Raw genomic sequence first — 19,416 nt, forward strand, 5'->3', positions numbered from 1 at the left:
GGTGGGCCGAAGGGCCTGTTTCCGTGATGTCTCTCCGAAACTAAAAATAAAAAAAGGTCTTCCAAGAGGCAGGACATTATCAATGCCAGGTCTTTCCTTCTTTTGAGTTGGGGTGAAATGACTGGCAGTGTGGCAGCAACCGACTGGCACAGTGAGGAAAGTGAAAAGCAACCATTCCTGTCGGAACAAACGATGGACAGGTTGGACATCCCTCTGAAGAAGGGTCTCGACCGGAAACGTCGCCCATCCCCTTCTCTCCAGAGATGCTGCCTGTCCCGCTGAGTTACTGCAGCATCTTCAGCGTGAACCAGCATCTGAACTTCCTTCCTACACATCTCCCTTAAGCGCTGCAGATGAGTGGAGGGCTTCACATACATCTTTAACTGCAGTCACGAGTTCAGGTCACTCAGATTATCAACCGCCATCAATAAATAAAGTCAGCTGAAGATCCAATCTGCCACTTTAGCGTTAACGCACATTGCTGTGGTTCACATCAAGATGCATCGATAAGGAATTAATTACAGAACACTTCCCCTTATTTGCAGGGAAAATAAACATTCTCAGAGAAACATAGAATTGCCCAGTTGCTGTGAGAAAGTGTATCTAGCTTCAGAGGCCACTTTGCAGCCACGTATTCTCAACGTAACTGTACTGTAATGCATTTATTCACAAAATGCTGGAGTAACTTAGCAGGTCAGGCAGCATCTCGGGAGAGAAGGAATGGGTGACGTTTCGGGTCGAGACCCTTCTTCAGTCTGAAGAAGGGTCTCGACCCGAAACGTCACCCATTCCTTCTCTCCCGAGATGCTGCCTGACCCGCTGAGTTACTCCAGCATTTTGTGAATAAATACCTTCGATTTGTACCAGCATCTGCAGTTCTTTTCTTATATTATACGTACTGTAATGCAAGCAAGGACGCACACATGAGTCGCAGTCGCTTCACAATTGAAGCTTATCATCCTTTGTGGGCAAAATACAAAGTGCTGAAGTACCTCAGCAGGTCAGGCAGCGTCTGTGGAGGGAATGGATATCGCGATGTTTCGGGTCAGGACTGCTCTGCAGACTATCTGAAGAAGGGTCCCAACTCCAAAATGTCGCCTGTCCACTGCTTCCACAGATACTGCCTGACCTGCTGAGTTACTCCAGCACTTTGTGTGTTTTGCTCAAGATCCTAGCAGTTCCTCCTGCCGGCATTCTTTGTGGTGATTTTTTTGAATCCACATCCACCTCAGTTTAGACTTTAGACATACAACGCGGAAACAGGCCCTTCGGCCCACCGAGTCCGCGCCGACTAGCAATCAACCTGAATATTAACCTTCACACTCGGGACAATTTTAAATTTTTTACCAAAGCCAATTCACCTACAAACCTGTTCGTTTTTTGAATTTGGGAGGAAACTGGAGCACCCAGAGAAAACCCACGCGGTCACGGGGAGAACGTACAAACTCTGTATAGACAGCACCTGTTGTCAGGATTGAACCTGGGTCTCTGATGCTGTAAGGCAGCAACTTTTTTTTGGTTTAGAGATACAGCTCGAAAACAGGCCCTTCGGCCCAACGGGTCCGCGCCGCCCAGCGATCGCCGCACATTAACACCATCCTACAACCACTAGGGCCAATTTTTACATTTACCCAGCCAATTAACCTACATACCTGTACGCCTTTGGAGTGTGGGAGGAAACCGAAGATCTCGGAGAAAATCCACGCAGGTCACGGGGAGAACGTGCAAACTCCGTACAGACAGTACCCGTGGTCAGGATGGAACCCGGGTCTCCGGCGCTGCATTCGCTGTAAGGCAGCAACTCTGCCGCTGTGCCACCGTGACCGCCTCATTCATCCTCATCTCTATCGTAAACAAATGCTCCTCACTTTGAGACATTGCCCTTTTGCTCTGGACTCTCCACTGAGAGACAACATCTTCTCTCCAACCACCCTGACTATTCCCCAAGTATCACCACACATACTGTTCCCCCAAAAACCTGATTACACTGAGCCAGGCAGAGCGAACGGAGGGTTTTGCCTACTAGAGTGGCTCCTTTGCGTACTACACTTCAGTATAGGCCATTTCAACGGAGTGGTCCATCTTGTTCCTCTAGTATCTTTACTTACAGCGCAGGGTTCGATCGTGACTACGGGCGTTTGTCTGTACAGAGTTTCTGCATTCCCCTGTGACCTCGTGGGTTTTCTCCGGGTGCTCCGGTTTCCTCCCACATTCCAAAGACGTACAAGTTTGTAGGTGAATTGGCTTGGTGTCATTTGCTAATTATCCCCAGCATATGTAGGATAGTGTTAGTGTGTGGCGCCCGGTCAGTGTGGACTGGGTGGGCCGAAGGGCTTGTTTCCACTCTGTATCTCTAAACCAAACTAAAAAACTAAACACTCCCAACACACTGGGCCTCTGGTGCAAATGTTTCTGTCCCCAAGTAACTCAGAGACTTGTCATCCACTGAGTCAGACTGAACATTTAGCTGGGCACCTGGTAACAAACATCCCACATGGAAATAGATTCGTGACTCATTTCTGAGTGCAGAATGGAATTCACCATCTTATTAAACCGGTATTGAGGGGGAGAAAGGGGAAAGAGTGGGGGAGAGAAAGGGAGAGTGTGGCGGAGAAAGGGGAGAGAGTGGGGGAGAGAAAGGGAGAGGGGGAGAGAAAGGGAGAGAAAGGGGAGAGAGTGGGGGAGAGAAAGGGGAGAGAGAAAGAGAGAGGGGGAGAGAAAGGGGAGAGAAAGGGAGAGGGGGGAGAAAGGGGAGAGAGAAAGAGAGAGGGGGGAGAAAGGGGAGAGAGTAGGGGAGAGAGTGGGGGAGAGAAAGGGAGAGGGGGGAGAAAGGGGAGAGATAAAGAGAGAGGGGGGGAGAAAGGGGAGAGAGTGGGGGAGAGAAAGGGAGAGGGGGGGGGAGAAAGGGGAGAGAGTGGGGGAGAGAAAGGGAGAGGGGGAGAAAGAAAGAGAGAGGGGGAGAAAGGGGAGAGAGTGGGGGAGAGAAAGGGAGAGGGGGAGAAAGGGGCGAGAGTGGGGGAGAGAAAGGGGAGAGAGTGGGGGAGAGAAAGGGAGAGGGGGAGAAAGGGGAGAGAGTGGGGGAGAAAGGGAGAGGGGGCAGAGAAAGGGGAGAGTGTGGGGGAGAAAGAGAGGGGGGAGAAAGGGAGAGGGGGAAAAGGGAGAGGGGGGAAAGGGAGAGGGGGGAAAGGGAGAGGGGGGGGTGAAAGAGGGGGGGGGTGAAAGAGTGGGGGGTGAAAGAGTGGGGGGTGAAAGAGGGGGGGTGAAAGAGGGAGGGTGAAAGAGGGAGGGTGAAAGAGGGAGGGTGAAAGAGGGGGGGTGAAAGAGGGGGGGTGAAAGAGGGGGGGTGAAAGAGGGGGGGGTGAAAGAGAGGGGGGGTGAAAGAGAGGGGGGGTGAAAGAGAGGGGGGGTGAAAGAGAGGGGGGGTGAAAGAGGGGGGGGGTGAAAGAGGGGGGGGTGAAAGAGGGGGGGTGAAAGAGGGGGTGGTGAAAGAGGGGGTGGTGAAAGAGGGGGGGTGAAAGAGAGGGGGGGTGAAAGAGAGGGGGGGTGAAAGAGAGGGGGGGTGAAAGAGAGGGGGGGTGAAAGAGAGGGGGGGTGAAAGAGAGGGGGGGTGAAAGAGGGGGGGTGGGGGTGAAAGAGAGGGGGGAGAAAGAGAGAGGGGGAGAAAGAGAGGGAGGAAGAGAGAGAGAGGATAAATGACTCCTTGCACCATTTCTGTGGGGCCTTCAGTCAACATGTGAGAGAGAGCTTGCTGTGTGCAAACTGCCTGCCCTCATTACAACTCTTCAAGGGCTGGAAAGAGATGCAACTTTCTCCGGAGGTCTCTGCCTTCGGTCCCGGAGAGAGAGGGCTTGCTCCACTGGAGGAGAGAGCCCTCACACGGAGCGGGTGCTTGGAGTTCCCCCTAACAACACAGCAGCTATTTACAATACACATTAATGATTCAGATGAAGGAATTAAAAGTAGCATTAGCAAATTTGCAGATGACACAAAGCTGGGTGGCAGTGTGAACCGTGAAGAGGATGCTATGAGGATGCAGGGTGACTTGGACAGGTTGGGTGAATGGGCAGATGCAGTTTAATAATGTGGATAAGTGTGAGGTTATCCACTTTGGTGGCAAGAACAGGAAGGCAGATTATTATCTGAGTGGTGTCAGGTTAGGAAAAGGGGGAAGTGCAATGAGATCTGGGTGTCCTTGTTCATCAGTCACCGAAAGTGAGCATGCAGGTACAGCAGGCAGTGAAGAAAACTAATGGGATGTTGGCCTTCATGACGAGGAGTTGAGTATAGGAGCAAAGAGGTCCTTCTGCAGTTGTACAGGGCCCTGGTGAGACCGCACCTGGAGTATTGTTTGTAGTTTTGGTCTCCTAATTTGAGGAAGGACATTCTTGCTATCGAGGGAGTGCAGTGTGGGCTCACGAGGTTAATTCCTGGGATGGCGGGACTGTCGTATGATGAAAGAATGGAGCGACTGGGCTTGTATTCACAGGAATTTAGAAGGATGAGAGGGGATCTTAGAGAAACATATAAGATTATTAAGGGGTTGGACACGTTAGAGGCAGGAAACATGTTCCCAATGTTGGGGGAGTCCAGAACCAGGGGCCACAGTTTAAGAATAAGGGGTAGGCCATTTAGAACGGAGATGAGGAAAAACCTTTTCAGTCAGAGAGTTGTGAATCTGTGGAATTCTCTGCCTCAGAAGGCAGTGGAGGCCAATTCTCTGAATGCATTCAAGAGAGAGCTAGATAGAGCTCTTAAGGATAGTGGAGTCAGAGGGTATGGGGAGAAAGCAGGAACGGGGTACTGATTGAGAGTGATCAGCCATGATCACATTGAATGGCGGTGCTGGCTCGAAGGGCCGAATGGCCTACTCCTGCACCTATTGTCTATTGTAACATTTTCCCGATGTTGGGGGAGTCCAGAACCAGGGGCCACAGTTTAAAAATAAGGGGGAGGCCATTTAGAACCGAGATGAGGAAAAACCTTTTCACCCAGAGTTGTGAATTTGAGCCATTCTCTGCCACAGAAGGCAGTGGAGGCCGATTCACTGGATGCATTCAAAAGAGAGTTAGATAGAGCTCTTAGGGCTAGCGGAATCAAGGGACATGGGGAGAAGGCAGGAACGGGGTACTGATTGTGGACGATCAGCCATTTTTCACATTGAATGGCGGTGCCGGCTCGAAGGGCTGAATGGCCTCCTCCTGCACCTATTGTCTACGTATGTATGAGGCGGCTCATTAACTACAGCGATGAGCAGTAATCATGGCTCATTAGTGCCCCAATGTTACACAAGGTTTTTTTAACTGCAGGTTAATAACTTTACAGGGACAACAGATTATGACTGAACCTCCTGCCGGCTCCATCTGTCTGTCTGTCTGTCTGTCTGTGGACTGCTCAACATCTCCCTGCCCCGGGGTGAGGCCACTCCCGCTTGGAAACTAGCCCACACCCCCTGCACAGTGCAGACCCCAGCTCAACTGATCCCACAGAGTAGGGAGACCGGGGTCACTGAGAGGAGACCACCGTGCACAGCGGTAGAGTTGCTGCCTTACAGCGAATGCAGCGCCGGAGATCCGGGTTCGATCCTGACTACGGGCGCCGCCTGTACGGAGTTTGTACGTTCTCCCCGTGAGACCGCACCTGGAGCACTGTGTGCAGTTTTGGTCTCCAAATTTGAGGAAGGATATTCTTGCTATTGAGGGCGTGCAGCGTAGGTTTACTAGGTTAATTCCCGGAATGGCGGGACTGTCATATGTTGAAAGACTGGAGCGACTAGGCTTGTATACACTAGAATTTAGACGGATGAGAGGGGATCTTATCGAAACATATAAGATTATTAAGGGGTTGGACACGTTAGAGGCAGGAAACACGTTCCCAATGTTGGGGGAGTCCAGAACCAGGGGCCACAGTTTAAGAATAAGGGGTAGGCCATTTAGAACGGAGATGAGGAAAAACTTTTTCAGTCAGAGAGTTGTAAATCTGTGGAATTCTCTGCCTCAGAAGGCATGAGAATGCATTCAAGGGAGAGCTAGATAGAGCTCTTAAGGATAGCGGAGTCAGGGGGTATGGGGAGAAGGCAGGAACGGGGTACTGATTGAAAATTATCAGCCATGATCACATTGAATGGTGGTGCTGGCTCGAAGGGCCAAATGGCCTACTCCTGCACCTATTGCCTATCAAGAAACTGCAGGCGCTGGAACCTTGAGCGAACCTCAAAGTGCCGGAGAAGTTTCAGTCTGAGGAAGGGTCGTCTTGTCCTTTCCCTCCACAGATGCTGCTGCCTGACTTGCTGAGCTCCTCCAGCACTGTGTGTTTTGCCTGCAGTATCTGTTGTTACCACTGGAGGGCACCGGCTCACACTGTCTCCTTCCATTTTATTTTCCCAATTCCCACGCACGACACCAGATTTCAACAATGACCGCTCTCCGAGGAGCTGGCTACGCCCAAAATTCCTCGAGATTATTAAAGCACGATAATGAACAGTACCCAAGTCTTGCAACAAGAGCCCACCACATAAAACAACAGCTGGTGTAGATTCAAAAAGCCCCTAGGGTCATCGTGTAGAAAAAGGCCCTTCGGCCCATTGAGTGCGTGCTGGCCATCAACAACCTGTCCAGACTACTGCCATTGTCCAGTCTAATCCCAGTTATTTATCATTTCCACATTCCCATCAACTCCACGATGATTCTACTATTCACAATATCTAATTATAATTCATTATTTTCCAGCCAGACAGATGAAGGTGTGGTGGAGTGAAGTAAATCAGGAAAGCAAGAAAGGCCAGAAGTGGTGAAATTCCTTCATTAAACTGCCTCGTGATCAATGTTGTTTCACCCCAGTTTGTGTGGTAATCTTTAGTCAGAGGGTGGTTAATCTGAGGAACTCATTGCCACAGAGGGCTGTGGAGGCCAAGTCAGTGGATATTTTTAAGGCAGAGATAGACAAATTGTTGAGGCAGAGATAGACAAATTGTTGATCAGAACGGCTCTCAAGGATTATAGAAACATAGAAAATAGGTGCAGGAGGAGGCCATTTGGACCTTCGATCCAGCATCGCCATTCATTGTGATCATGGCCGATCATCTACATTCAGTAACCCGTGCCTGCCTTCACCCCATATCCATTGATTCCACTAGCCCCTAGAGCTCTACCTAACTCTCTTTTAAATTTATCCAGCGAATTGGCTTCCACTGCCTTCTGTGGCAGAGAATTCCATAAATTTACAACTCTCTGGGTGAAAAGGTTTTTTTCTCATCTCAGTTTTAAATGGCCTCCCCTTTATTCTAAGACTGTGGCCCCTGGTTCTGGACTCCCCCAGCATTGGGAACATTTTTCCTGCATCTAGCTTGTCCAGTCCTTTTAAAATTACAGTGAATACAAGCCCAGTCTTTCCAATCTTTCCTCATATGACAGTCCCGCCATCCCAGGGATCAATCTCGTGAACCTACGCTGCACTGACTAAATAGCAAGGATGTCCTTCCTCAAATTAGGAGACCAAAACTGCACACAATATTCCAGATGTGGTCTCACCAGGGCTCTGTACAACTGCAGAAGAACCTCTTTACTCCTATACTCAAATCCTCTCGTTATGAAGGCCAACATGCCATTAGCTTTCTTCATTGCCTGCTTTACCTGCATGTTTACTTTCAGTGACTGGTGTACAAGGACACCCAGGTCTTGTTGCACTTCCCTTTTTCCTAATCTGACACCATTGAGATAATAATCTGCCTCCTTATTTTTGCCTCCAAAGTGGATAACCTCACATTTACCTACATTATACTGCATCTGCCCACTCACTCAACCTGTCCAAGTCACCCTGCAACTTCCTAGCATCCTCTTCGCAGTTCACACTGCCACCCAGCTTTGTGTCATCTGCAAATTTGCTAGTGTTATTTTTAATTCCATCATCCAAATCATTAATATATATTGTAAATAGTTGTGGCCCCAGCACCGAGCCTGGCGGCACTCCACTCACCACTGTCTGTCATTCTGAAAAGGACCCGTTTATTCCTACTCTTTGCTTCCTGTCTGACAACCAATTCTCTATCCATGCCAATACCCTACCCTCAATACCATGTGCTCTAATTTTGCCCACTAATCTCCTGTGTGGGACCTGATCAAAGGCTTTCTGGAAGTCCAGATACACTACATCCACTGGCTCCCATTCATCCATTTTACTTGTCTCATCCTCAAAATATTCCAGAAGATTAGTCAAGCAGGATTTCCCTTTCATAAATCCATGCTGACTTGGACCAATCCTTTTACTGTTATCCAAATGCGCCGTTATTACCTCTTTAATAATTGACACTATCATCTTCCCCACCGCCGATGTCAGGCTAACTGGTCTATAATTCCCCGTTTTCTCTGTGGGATAACATTAGCTATCCTCCAATCCACAGGAACTGATCCTGAATCGAAAGAACATTGGAAAATAATCACCAATGCGTCCATGATTCAGTTCCTCTGTCTCCCTAGATCCTCTGTCCTCCAGTACATCTGGGAGATTGTTTGTGTCTTCCTTAGTGAAGACAGATACGAAGTACCTGTTCAACTCTTCTGCCATTTCCTTGTTCCCCATAATAATTTCACCTGTTTCTGCCTTCAAGGGACCCTCGTTTGCCTTTACTAATCTTTTTGTCTTAACATACCTAAAGAAGCTTTTACTATCCTTCTTTATATTCTTGGCCAGCTTCCCTTTGTACATCGTCTTTTCATCCCGTGTTGCCTGTTTTGTTGCCTTCTGTTGACCTTTTGAAAGTTTCCCAATCCTCTGGCTTCCGGCTACTCTTTGGTATGTTATACATCTTTTCTTTTAGTTTTATTCCATCCTAACTTCCCTTGCCAGCCACGGTTGTCTCCTGCTCCCCTTAGAATCTTTCTTCCTCTTTGGGTCGGTTGCTCTAATTGCTCGGTGTGCTTATTTATAAAGTTACTTGACAAAGTGGACCCGTTGGGCCCAAATCTCTCCTGCATTGGTGCAGCACCCTGTCTTCCCCCCCCCCCCCCTCCCCTCTCCCTTCTCCCCCACTCCACCCTTCCCTCCTCCCCTCCCTTCCCTCCTCCCCCTCCCCTCTCCCTTCTCCCCCACTCCCCCCTCCCTCCTCCCCTCCCCCTCCCCTCCTTTTAAACTTAAAAATGTGAATAACTTTAAAAATCTAACACCGATTTCAATAAAACTACTTGCATTATCACTAAAGTGACAATGGTGAGTAAGGTGGGCCTAAAATTGCCGCGCTATCGTGTACCGTTTTGGCTGAAGTTCAGTCACAAACAAGATAACAAACAAGAGTTTTAGTATATAGATGTAATGCCCGTAAACAACCACTAGTTGCTTTCCTCCCCCCTGTTGCTCCTCACGCTGCAGAGTAGCCGGGGAGAGTTTGGAACGGTCCCCGGAACGGCTCAGGTGCCCGTGTTTTGCCGGCACGCCCCAGCTTGCCGTCAGGAAGGGGCCAGCGCGGTACAGCGGGCAATCCAGCTGCCCCGCGCCGACCCCAGGCAAACCCTCGGCCTCACCCTTGTGCCAACAGGCAGCAGCACGTCAGGTTGGGTGATCCAGGCACGACATTGACATGCCACCGCTGACTCTCGCTCGGTTCACAGGGCCGGCTCCCCGAATCACACTGAGCCGCACAAAGCAGCTCCTTGTCTTCACTAACTCACGCCTGACTTGTTGACAGATTCATCTCCCCCAGAACCGCTGATTTGCTGCAGTGCATGGCACGATTCTCAGAATAAGAATTGCCACTTCACAAATAAGCTTTAAAAAGCCAGAGAATGATTCAACTGCAAGTGCTCTCGGTGGGGGAGCTCATTCCCCTTCGGTAGGATTAAACACATTCGTTTTTTTATACACATACACATATATATATATATATATACACATCGAAATGTATACAATATACACACACACACACATATATATATATATATATATATAGATACATTGACATATATACAGTGCACACACACATGTATATACACACATATATATAATACAAACACACATATATACATGTATATGCATACACACACACATATATATATATACACATCCACATATATGCAGTGTACACACATATATACACATCGACATATATACAGTATGCACACACACATATATATATACACACATCGACATACATACAGTATACACACACACATATCGACATATATACAGTATACACACACACATACATATCGACATATATACAGTATACACACACATATATATATACACACATGTATATATATACACATATATATAATACAAACACACATATATATGTGTATATGCACACACACACATATACACACACACTTCTATGTGTGTGTGTGTGCGGGTATCTACACATATATATGAACATTCACACACATATATACACCTATGTGTGTGAGTGTATATACACGTATATATGTACACACACACACATATATATATATATGTGGGTATGTATCTATATGCGTGTATATGTATATATACACACTGAACCTTTTTTCTCTCTCATTTATTATATTATTGACAGTGTACTTTGTTTACATATTCTGTTGTGCTGCTGCAAATAAGAATTTCATTGTCCTATCTGGGACATCTGACAATAGAACACTCTTGACTCTTGACCTCAAACCCTGATCCCAGATTTCTGTTCATTCCCCTTAAAGTGCTTGTGGTTTGCTGATTAACCAAGGCTGTGCTGAATGTTAAACTAGCTAGCAAGTCAATAAATCCTAGACTGAAGACGGGCCTCGACCCCAGGCATCACCTATTCCTTCTCTCCAGAGATGCCGCCTGACCCGCTGAGTTACTCCAGCCGTTTTGTGTCTATCTTCGATGTGAACCAGTATCTGCAGTTCCTTCCTACACCAATAGACTTCATGTATTAGCAAGGTGGTGGTTTATACCGAAGATAGACACAAAGTGCTGGAGTAACTCAGGAGGTCAGGTAGCATCTCTGGAGAACATGGCTTGATGATGTTTTGGGTCGGGACCTAAAAGAATTAGTTTATTTTTTATATTTTAGATTAAACTTAAGGGCCTGTCCCACTTAGGCGATTTTAAGGCGACTGCCGGCGACTGGGCTGTCGCCGAACGTTTGCCGGGGTGTCGCGGGCATGATCGTGAGGAGTCTTCAATGAATCGTAGCGGATCTTGGCGCGTCATGGAAAAATGTTCCAGATAGAAATTTCTCGGCGACAGTTGGCTTGTTGCCAGGTATCGTAGCTTATTGCGGGCGCTGTCGCATGCTGTCCCCAGGTTTGCCAGGTTGTCGCAGATGCATTTAGAAGTTCGTAATAGACAATTATGAAAAGGCATTTGAAGATACCAGAAGATAGTTTTGTTTAACCAATTTATTTACCGTCAGGACATTTGACAGATAGATTGGAGCCGACAGTTTGACGGTCAGGTAAGCTTGGGAATTTCGCGATGTTTTCGAAGACGGTGTAATCTCCTAGCCAGGTGCTAGTTTCACAAAAAAAAGTAACATTCAACCATGGGGCTCTGTCCACCTGAACTTACATCTGTGATACCACGTTCTGGCTGAGCTGCCATCCATTTATTTAAATAGGGGGGCGTAAAACTATGCGTATGAAACAAAACTAAAAGCAGCAGGTAGAACAGATGCAACAGTTTTGAACGAACAGATGGCGGTTCAAACTTGCGCGCTAAATAAAAGTTTAACACTTTTAACTCGACCTGCTATTATTATTATTTTTTTAAAGGCAAGAAGACTATTAAGAGATTTTTTTTTCAACGTAATTAAAACTCGAGCTTCCAGCCAGAAGTTAAAGTTTGTGAGTTTAACACCTTGAGCGGTTAACAGTAGTTCCAGCGAGGAGCCTGACTGGTGAATCTGGTGTGTGTTACTGACGGCGAAACCTTCACCCTGAATCCAATAGGGAGGTTTAAATAAAAGGCGATAACTAGCAAATGCTACAAAATAAAATATTCAAAACAAGTTTTTTTAAAAAACCGTGTGGAGGAAGGAACTGCAGATGCTGGTTTACACTGAAGATGAGTTACCCCAGCACTTTGCGTCTAAAGGAAAACCATAGGTATAGTAGGCACAAGGCGGCACGGTGGCGCAGCGGTAGAGTTGCTGCCTTACAGCGAATGCAGCGCCGGAGACTCAGGTTCGATCCTGACTACGGGCGCCGTCTGTACGGAGTTTGTACGTTCTCCCCGTGACCTGCGTGGGTTTTCTCCGAGATCTTCGGTTTCCTCCCACACTCCAAAGACGTGCAGGTTTGTAGGTTAATTGACTGGGTAAATGTAAAAATTGTCCCTGGTGTGTGTGTAGGATAGTGTTGGTGTGCGGGGATCGCTGGGCGGCGTGGACTTGGTGGGCCGAAAGGGCCTGTTTCCGCGCTGTAGAATCTAAAATCTAAAAAAAGATGCTGGAGTAACTCAGCGGGTCAGGCAGCATCTCTGGAGAAATGGAACAGGTGGCGGTTTGGGTCGGCAGTTACTTCAGCTCTCTGTGTCTATCTTCGGTTCTCACATGCGTTCTGTACGACCTGACTCGGCATTGTCGTGGTCATTGTCGTAGGGTAAAAGAAACTTTCGGCGATCTGCTACGACTTTGACAGTCGCCTTAAAAATCGCGTAACTGGGACAGGCCCTTTATTCCCTTTAGCCTGTATCTGTACACTGTGAGTGGTGAGATTGTAATCATGTATCGTCTTCCCGCTGACTGGTAGCAAGCTGCAAAAAAGCTCTTCGCTGTACTAAACTAAGTTAAACTAACCTTTCTTTTGTTTTAGAAATTTTCTTACACTTTCTTATTTTAGAGTTAAGTCAGTATATTATTAATATTTTAGACTAACCTTTAATAATTTGGATTTAAGTTGGCGACTGACCCAGCAAGAATTACCAATGGGGGGGGAAGAGTTCTGAATTTCAACCAACCCCCTTGCTCGGAACAGCTGGTAGAACTGCTCCAGTGACCCTGGTTCAATTCTGACCGCCGGTGTGGTTTGTATGGAGTTTGTACACAGTGTATTGGAGTGTGGAGTATGAACAAGGTTCCCGATCCAAACATCACCTACACATGTGGAAACAGGCCCTTTGGCCCAACTTGCCCACACCAACCAACACTAGTTTTTAAGCTTATAGTTTGGTTTATAGATTCAGTGCAGAAACAGGCCCTTACGGCCCACGCCGACCAGATCCCCGCACATTAACACTATCCGACACACACACTGGGGACAATTTACATTTATACAAGCCAATTCACCTACAAAACTGCACATCTTTGGAGTGTGGGAGGAAACCGAAGATCTCCGAGAAAACCCACGCGGTCACAGAGAGAGCGTACAAACTCCGTACAGACAGCACCCGTAGTTGGGATTGAACCCGGGTCTCTGACGCTGCAAGGCAGCAACTCTACCGCTGCGCCACCGTGCTGCCCCTAGTCCCACCTGCTTGCATTTGGCCTATATCCTTCTAAACCTGTCCTATCATATACCTGTCTAACAGGTTCTTAAACATTGCAATAGTCCCAGCCTCAACTACCTCCTCCAGCAGCTTGTTCAATACACCCACCACCCTTTCTGTAAAAGAAGTTACCCCTCAGGTTCCTATTAAATCTCCCCCCATCACCTTAAACCTATGTCCTCTGGTTCTCGATTCCCCTACTCTGGGCAAGAGACTCAGTGCGTTTACCCGATTTTGTACAAGATTTCTATAAGATCGAGTCCTAACCTGCTCTCCCTGTGGCTCAGGCCCTCGAGTCCTGGCGACATCCTGGTAAATCTTCCCCGCACCCTTTCCAATTTGACATCATCTGCTCAGATGCTTCCCGAGCCGCAGAGTTGCACCAGCACTCCGTGTCTGACCGATAGACTTCACGTGGAGTGATGCTGCGACATCCTAACAAGCAAATCTACAGGTAAGCAGCGGCAGGGAGCACGTTCCAAGCAGGCCGCGAGTGGGAAGTGCAGAGGAACGTGGTCGAGTGGCTCTTCAACACAACGATCCCAGTTGCTAAATCCAATGAGAACAACTTGGCCATTTTGGCACTTAAAAAAAAAAATTAGACTCCCAGAAATAGACACAAAAAGCTGGAGTAACTCAGCGAGTCAGACAGAATCTCTGGAGAAAAGGAATAGGTGACGTTTCGGGTCGAGACCCTTCTTCGGGCCCGCTGAGATACTCCATCTTTTTGTGTCCATCTTCGGTTTGATCCAGCACCTGCAGTCCCTTCCTAGACTCCCACAGGGCACGTACATCACCACACTCCCTAAAGAGTGAAGCATAGAAATATAGAAAACAGGTGCAGGAGGAGGCCATTCGGCCCTTCGAGCCAGCACCGCCATTCAATATGATCATGGCTCATCATCCAAAATCAGTACCCTGTTCCTGATTTCTCCCCATATCCCTTAGTGCTCTGACTCCATCTTGAAAACATCCAATGAATTGGCCTCCACTGCCTTCTGAGGCAGAGAATTCCACAGATTCACAACTCTGAGTGAAAAAGTTTTTCCATATCTCAGTTCTAAATGGTCTGCCCCTTTTTCTCATCTCAGTTTTAAATGGCCTCGCCTTTATTCTTAAACTGTGACCCCTGGTTCTGGACTCCCCCAACATCGGGAACATTTTTCCCGCATCTGGCCTGTCAAATCCCTTAAGAATTTAATAAGTTAACCCCTTGAGAATTTTACATTTTATATATAAGGAAACACACATGATCCCGGTTCCAGACAAGAAACACAAGTGCAGCCACAGCAAGGCAGATAGCCCCTGACACACACACACACTACGTCGACTCATTGTACGCATGAAAGCCTGGAAGAGGTGCCATACCTTAACGTAATCCTGGGTAAAATCCGCGATGTGCCTTTGCCTGTGGGAGAGAGAAAGTGTTGGTTACCATCCTATCAGGACAATATGCATGGAAATACAGCCGTATTAAAGAGCAAAAAGCAATCTCACCTCACACACATCTGCAAACACAAATTTGGCTGTGCAGCATTGTCAAACAAGACTACAGTACCCTGCCCTTGGATCCATCAAGGAGCACTCTATCATCCAAATATACAAAAGCTTCGGGATATATGGGAACACACACATTAGCGTACAACGGCCTGAAAATATATTGGGCCGTTACATAAATATACAATGAATTGTAAGTCGAGGTAAAGCATGTACATAAATGGACAATTTTCCAAAACTATATTGGCCTGCACTTTTAAGCACATAAAACCTCTTTTTTTTAAAAAAACATACGAGTATGCTTTCATGGGAGTTAAATAAAATAAAAATCATTTTATAACGTTTCAACAAATGGTGTTCTGTAAATGCGCTCGTGAAGTTTTGTTCGTTGTTGTATATTCATAACATCAAAACCGTCTTGGTTAAAAGCATATTTACACTCTCACTCTGGGACGTTACTGGGAAATTTAGCAAACAAGATTGAGACGGGATCTCCTAAGTCACAGTCTGGTGCTTCCAGTTTTCAGATCAAGATCGCTAAACGATGCTGTTTGGGAGGAACAGTGACTAGAAGTGGAGGCTGGGTAGTTGATTTCATACCAAGGATGGCAATGGCCAAACCACAGACCCACTTTCACCTGCCTCTGGTCCCAGGGTTCGGAAACACTGGGTCGGTGGAACAAAGAGATCTCACGACAAAACACTGAAGGGAATCTGGATGGAATGTGTGATAAAAGACAAATATAAAAACATGCGTAGACCACAGACACGTTTGTGCGTGCGGTTATCGTACACCTTTCATGCGTCCCTCCAAAAACGTCTACATCTGATAGGGAAATGAAATTCAGTTTATGTTTGGCCACAGGAGGATGGGTGTATTTTCACCCACAGTCACATCCTTACTTTAAAAGGCCTGTTGGAGTGAATTCCAGTCAAACACCTGGGTGGCATAGCGGTAGAGTTGCTGCCTTGCAGCGCCAGAGACCCAGGTTCGATCCTGGCCAAGGGTGCTGTCTGTACAGAGTTTGTACATTCTCCCCATGACAGCGTGGGTTTTCTCTGGGTGCTCCTGTTCCCCTCCCACACTCCAAAGACATGCAGGTTTGTAGGTTAATTGGCGTTGGTGAAAATTGTAAATTGTCCCCAGTGTGTAGGATAGCGTTAGTGCGGGGATCGCTGGCCGGCACGGGCGTGGTGGGCCGAAGGGACTGCTTCCGCGCCATATCTCTGAACTAAACTAAAAAAAAATAGTCAGTGTGCATCAGCCTGTGCTCAACAGTACAACAGCTCCAAAGACCAAGGATGTTGCTAGGACTCGAGAGACTAAGCTAGAGCTATCTCTATAGAGGTTGAGTAGGCTAGGTCTCTATTCCCTGGAGCGCAGGAGGATTAGGGGTGATCTTACAGAGGTGCATAAAATCATGAGTGGAATAGATCGGGTGAACGCACAGAGTCTCTGGCCCAGAGCGGTGTAATCGAGAACCAGAGGGCAGACACAAAATGCTGGAGCAACTCAGCGGGTCAGGCAGCATCTTGGGAGAGAAGGAATTGGTGACATTTTGGGTCGAGACCCTTCTTCAGAGCATAGGTTTGTAAAGTGGGAAAGATTTAATAGGAATCCGAGGGGGTCACTTTTTCATGCAAAGGGTCGTGAGTACATGGAAGGAACTGACAGAGGAGATAATTGAGGTTGGGATTATCGCACCGTTTAAGCAGCAATGAGACAGGTAGATGGAGAGGACAGGTTTAGAGGGACCTGACCATGAAGGTCTGTTGTCCTGCTGCATTGCAGGGTGGGTTTGGCCAAACGTGGCCATGGTGTCCTCTGCCGCTGTAGGCCGCGTGAGGTTTGTACGCTCAGCCTCTCGGACCGGGGCTCAGTCCAGCCGTGCCCCAGGCAGCTGCAGGGCCTCTTGGACCAGGGCCCAGTCCAGCCGAGCCCCAGGCTGCTGCAGGGCCTCTTGGACCAGGGCCCAGTCCAGCCAAGCCCCAGGCTGTTGCAGGGCCTCTTGGACAGGGGGGGCCAGTCCAGCTGAGCCCCAGGCTGCTGCAGGGCCTCTTGGACCGGGGCCCAGTCCAGCTGAGCCCCAGGGTGCTGCAGGGCCTCTTGGACCGGGGGGCCCAGTCCAGCCGAGCCCCAGGCTGCTGCAGGGCCTCTTGGACCGGGGCTCAGTCCAGCCGAGCTCCAGGCTGTTGCAGGGCCTCTTGGACCGGGGCCCAGTCCAGCCGAGCCCCAGGCTGTTGCAGGGCCTCTTGGACCGGGGCCCAGTCCAGCCGAGCCCCAGGCTGTTGCAGGGCCTCCATCCGGCCCACTCCACCATCGAGGCACTGCGCTCCCTCTCGCCGCTGGTCTGCTTCCCACCCCTCCCGTCACATCTGCCAAGGGTGCAACCACGATCTCCCAATCTACCTCCCTGAAGCCCGTGCACTTGTTTTTACTTGCACTGTCTCTATCGCTGCAACACAACACTCGATTGCTTCATCATCTTGCACTGCTTGTTGCAGTCATGCCTGGTTTGGATTGCAGGATGTGTGGATGATTCACACGTGTAGCACATGGAGTTTTTCCATCGTGTCTCGGTGCATGCGACAATAACGCACCTGCAATACCTCAACACTGTGTGATGTGTGGCTGGTGCCAGGCCCACCTGCTTCAGTCTCACTGCCAATTGTCAGACATCCACTCAGCAAAACAACCTTGTCAACCTTGTCCGACCTTTGACATTCAGCTGTCCTTACTTTAGAGCTACAGCGCGGAAACAGGCCCTTCAGCCCACCGTGCCCATGCCGACCAGTGATTACCCAGTTCACTAGCACCATCCTGCACTCGAATTTTTACTTCAGCCAAATTCACCTACAAACCTGCACGTCTTTGGAGTGTGGGAGGAAACCAGAGCACCCGGAGAAAACCCACGCGGGAACAGGGGAAATGTACAAACTGTGTGCGGCCAGCACCCGTGGTCAGGATCGAACCCTGGACTCTGGCGCTGCAAGGCAGCAACTCTACCGCTGTGCCACTGTGCCCCCCCCCCCCCCCTCCCTCCGCTGTGCCACTGTGCCTGCCTCTGCATTGTATATTTTTGTTGTTGGCTGGAATGGTGAAGAGATATGTTCCCTGGTGCTGGCTGCTGCCTATTGCATTCCAGCAATGTGCAATTGCTGTTCCGGAATTAGCCACCGGGAGGCGCGTAAGGAACAGAGTCCACTGTGGGATTGGAAAGAGGAGGATGATTTTTAGCCTAAAAAAGCACAAAGTGTTGGGAGTATCTCAGCAGGTCCGACAGCATCTCTGGAGAACACGTTTAGTTGGTGTTTCCACTCAGGAGCCTTTTACAGACTCTGAAGATGGTCTGGAAAAAAAAGGTTTCAATCCAAAATATCACCTACCCGTGTTCTCCAGAGATGCTGCCTGACCCGTTGAGTTACTCCATCACATTTGTATCTCTCTTTTGTTAACCAGCATCTGCAGTTCCTTATTTCTAGGTTTTTTTGAGCCTCTTGCATCTGCTTTGCTTTAAATTAGATCATCGTGACCTGTACCTTGCTTTGCTTTGTGCAGAGTGGTTCCCTAGCCCCAAAAATCTTCACCCAATGTGCAGAAATCTCAGGTAGACACAAAGTGCTGGAGTAAGTCAGCGGGTCAGGTAGCATCTCGGGAGAGCATGGATGCAGGAGAATGGAGTTAGAAGGCAGGAGAATGGGGCTAGGAGGGAGAGATAGTCCAGCCATGATTGAATGGCAGAGTAGACCTGATGGGCCGAATGGCCTAATTCTACTCCCACCTCCTATGACCTTATGAACATGGATAGGTGATGTTTTGGGTCTCCACCGACGCAAAAACGTCACCTATCCTTTTCCTCCAGACATTGCTGCCTGACCGGCTGCGTTACTCCAGCACTTTGTGTCCCACCTTTGTATAAAGCAGCATCTGCAGTTTCTCTGAGCAGCAGTCTCAGTTGGGGCCTGCGTGCAAGCTGCCCTCCACGTTGCTTTGACGGAGCGAAGTCGCCATTTCACCCCTCTCATGGAGGAACATTTGCCTCGGCAGGTCTAGCGTGAGGAGCCGGGCATCCAAGGGGGTCCCAGCACAGGGGGAGACCACAGCCCACAGCATCGAGGCCAACAGTGAAGCGGGCCCTTGTGTGTAGGAGACAACCACTGGTGCTGATTTACTCCATAGACACAAATCGCTGGAGTAACTCTACGGGGCGGGCAGCATCTCTGGAGAGAAGGAATGGGTGCCGTTTCGGGTTGGCACCTTCTCTCCAGAGATGCCGCCTGTCCTGCAGAACTACTCCAGCGTTTTGGGTCTCGTTTCCTTGCTGTCTGCTGACTTACATGGATCCACGTTCTGTTCTCGGGTGGTCAGGGCAGGGGTCGGGACCATGAGGGGCTTGTGGCCATAGCTGGGGGCAGGATTGCGGGCTGGGTTTACAAACAGGAGTAGAGTCAGGGAGAGCAGGTGACTGGGGCAGGGGAGGAGTTTGC

At 48.7% G+C, this 19,416-nt stretch overlaps 1 protein-coding gene across 5 annotated transcripts in view; it reads right to left on the bottom strand.

The window, feature by feature from the left end:
• bcar3 (BCAR3 adaptor protein, NSP family member) overlaps nt 1-19,416 on the bottom strand; it is a 167,498-nt gene that overhangs the window by 59,166 nt on the left and 88,916 nt on the right. For all 5 annotated transcript variants that reach the window (XM_078408257.1, XM_078408255.1, XM_078408256.1 and 2 more), the window contains one exon: nt 14,800-14,839. In XM_078408257.1, the coding sequence (XP_078264383.1) occupies nt 14,800-14,839 (40 nt within the window). The remainder of the gene's footprint in view (nt 1-14,799; nt 14,840-19,416) is intronic.

The sequence above is a fragment of the Rhinoraja longicauda genome, chromosome 11, assembly GCF_053455715.1.
Source record: "Rhinoraja longicauda isolate Sanriku21f chromosome 11, sRhiLon1.1, whole genome shotgun sequence".
In the NCBI taxonomy this organism is placed as follows: Eukaryota; Metazoa; Chordata; class Chondrichthyes; order Rajiformes; family Arhynchobatidae; genus Rhinoraja; species Rhinoraja longicauda.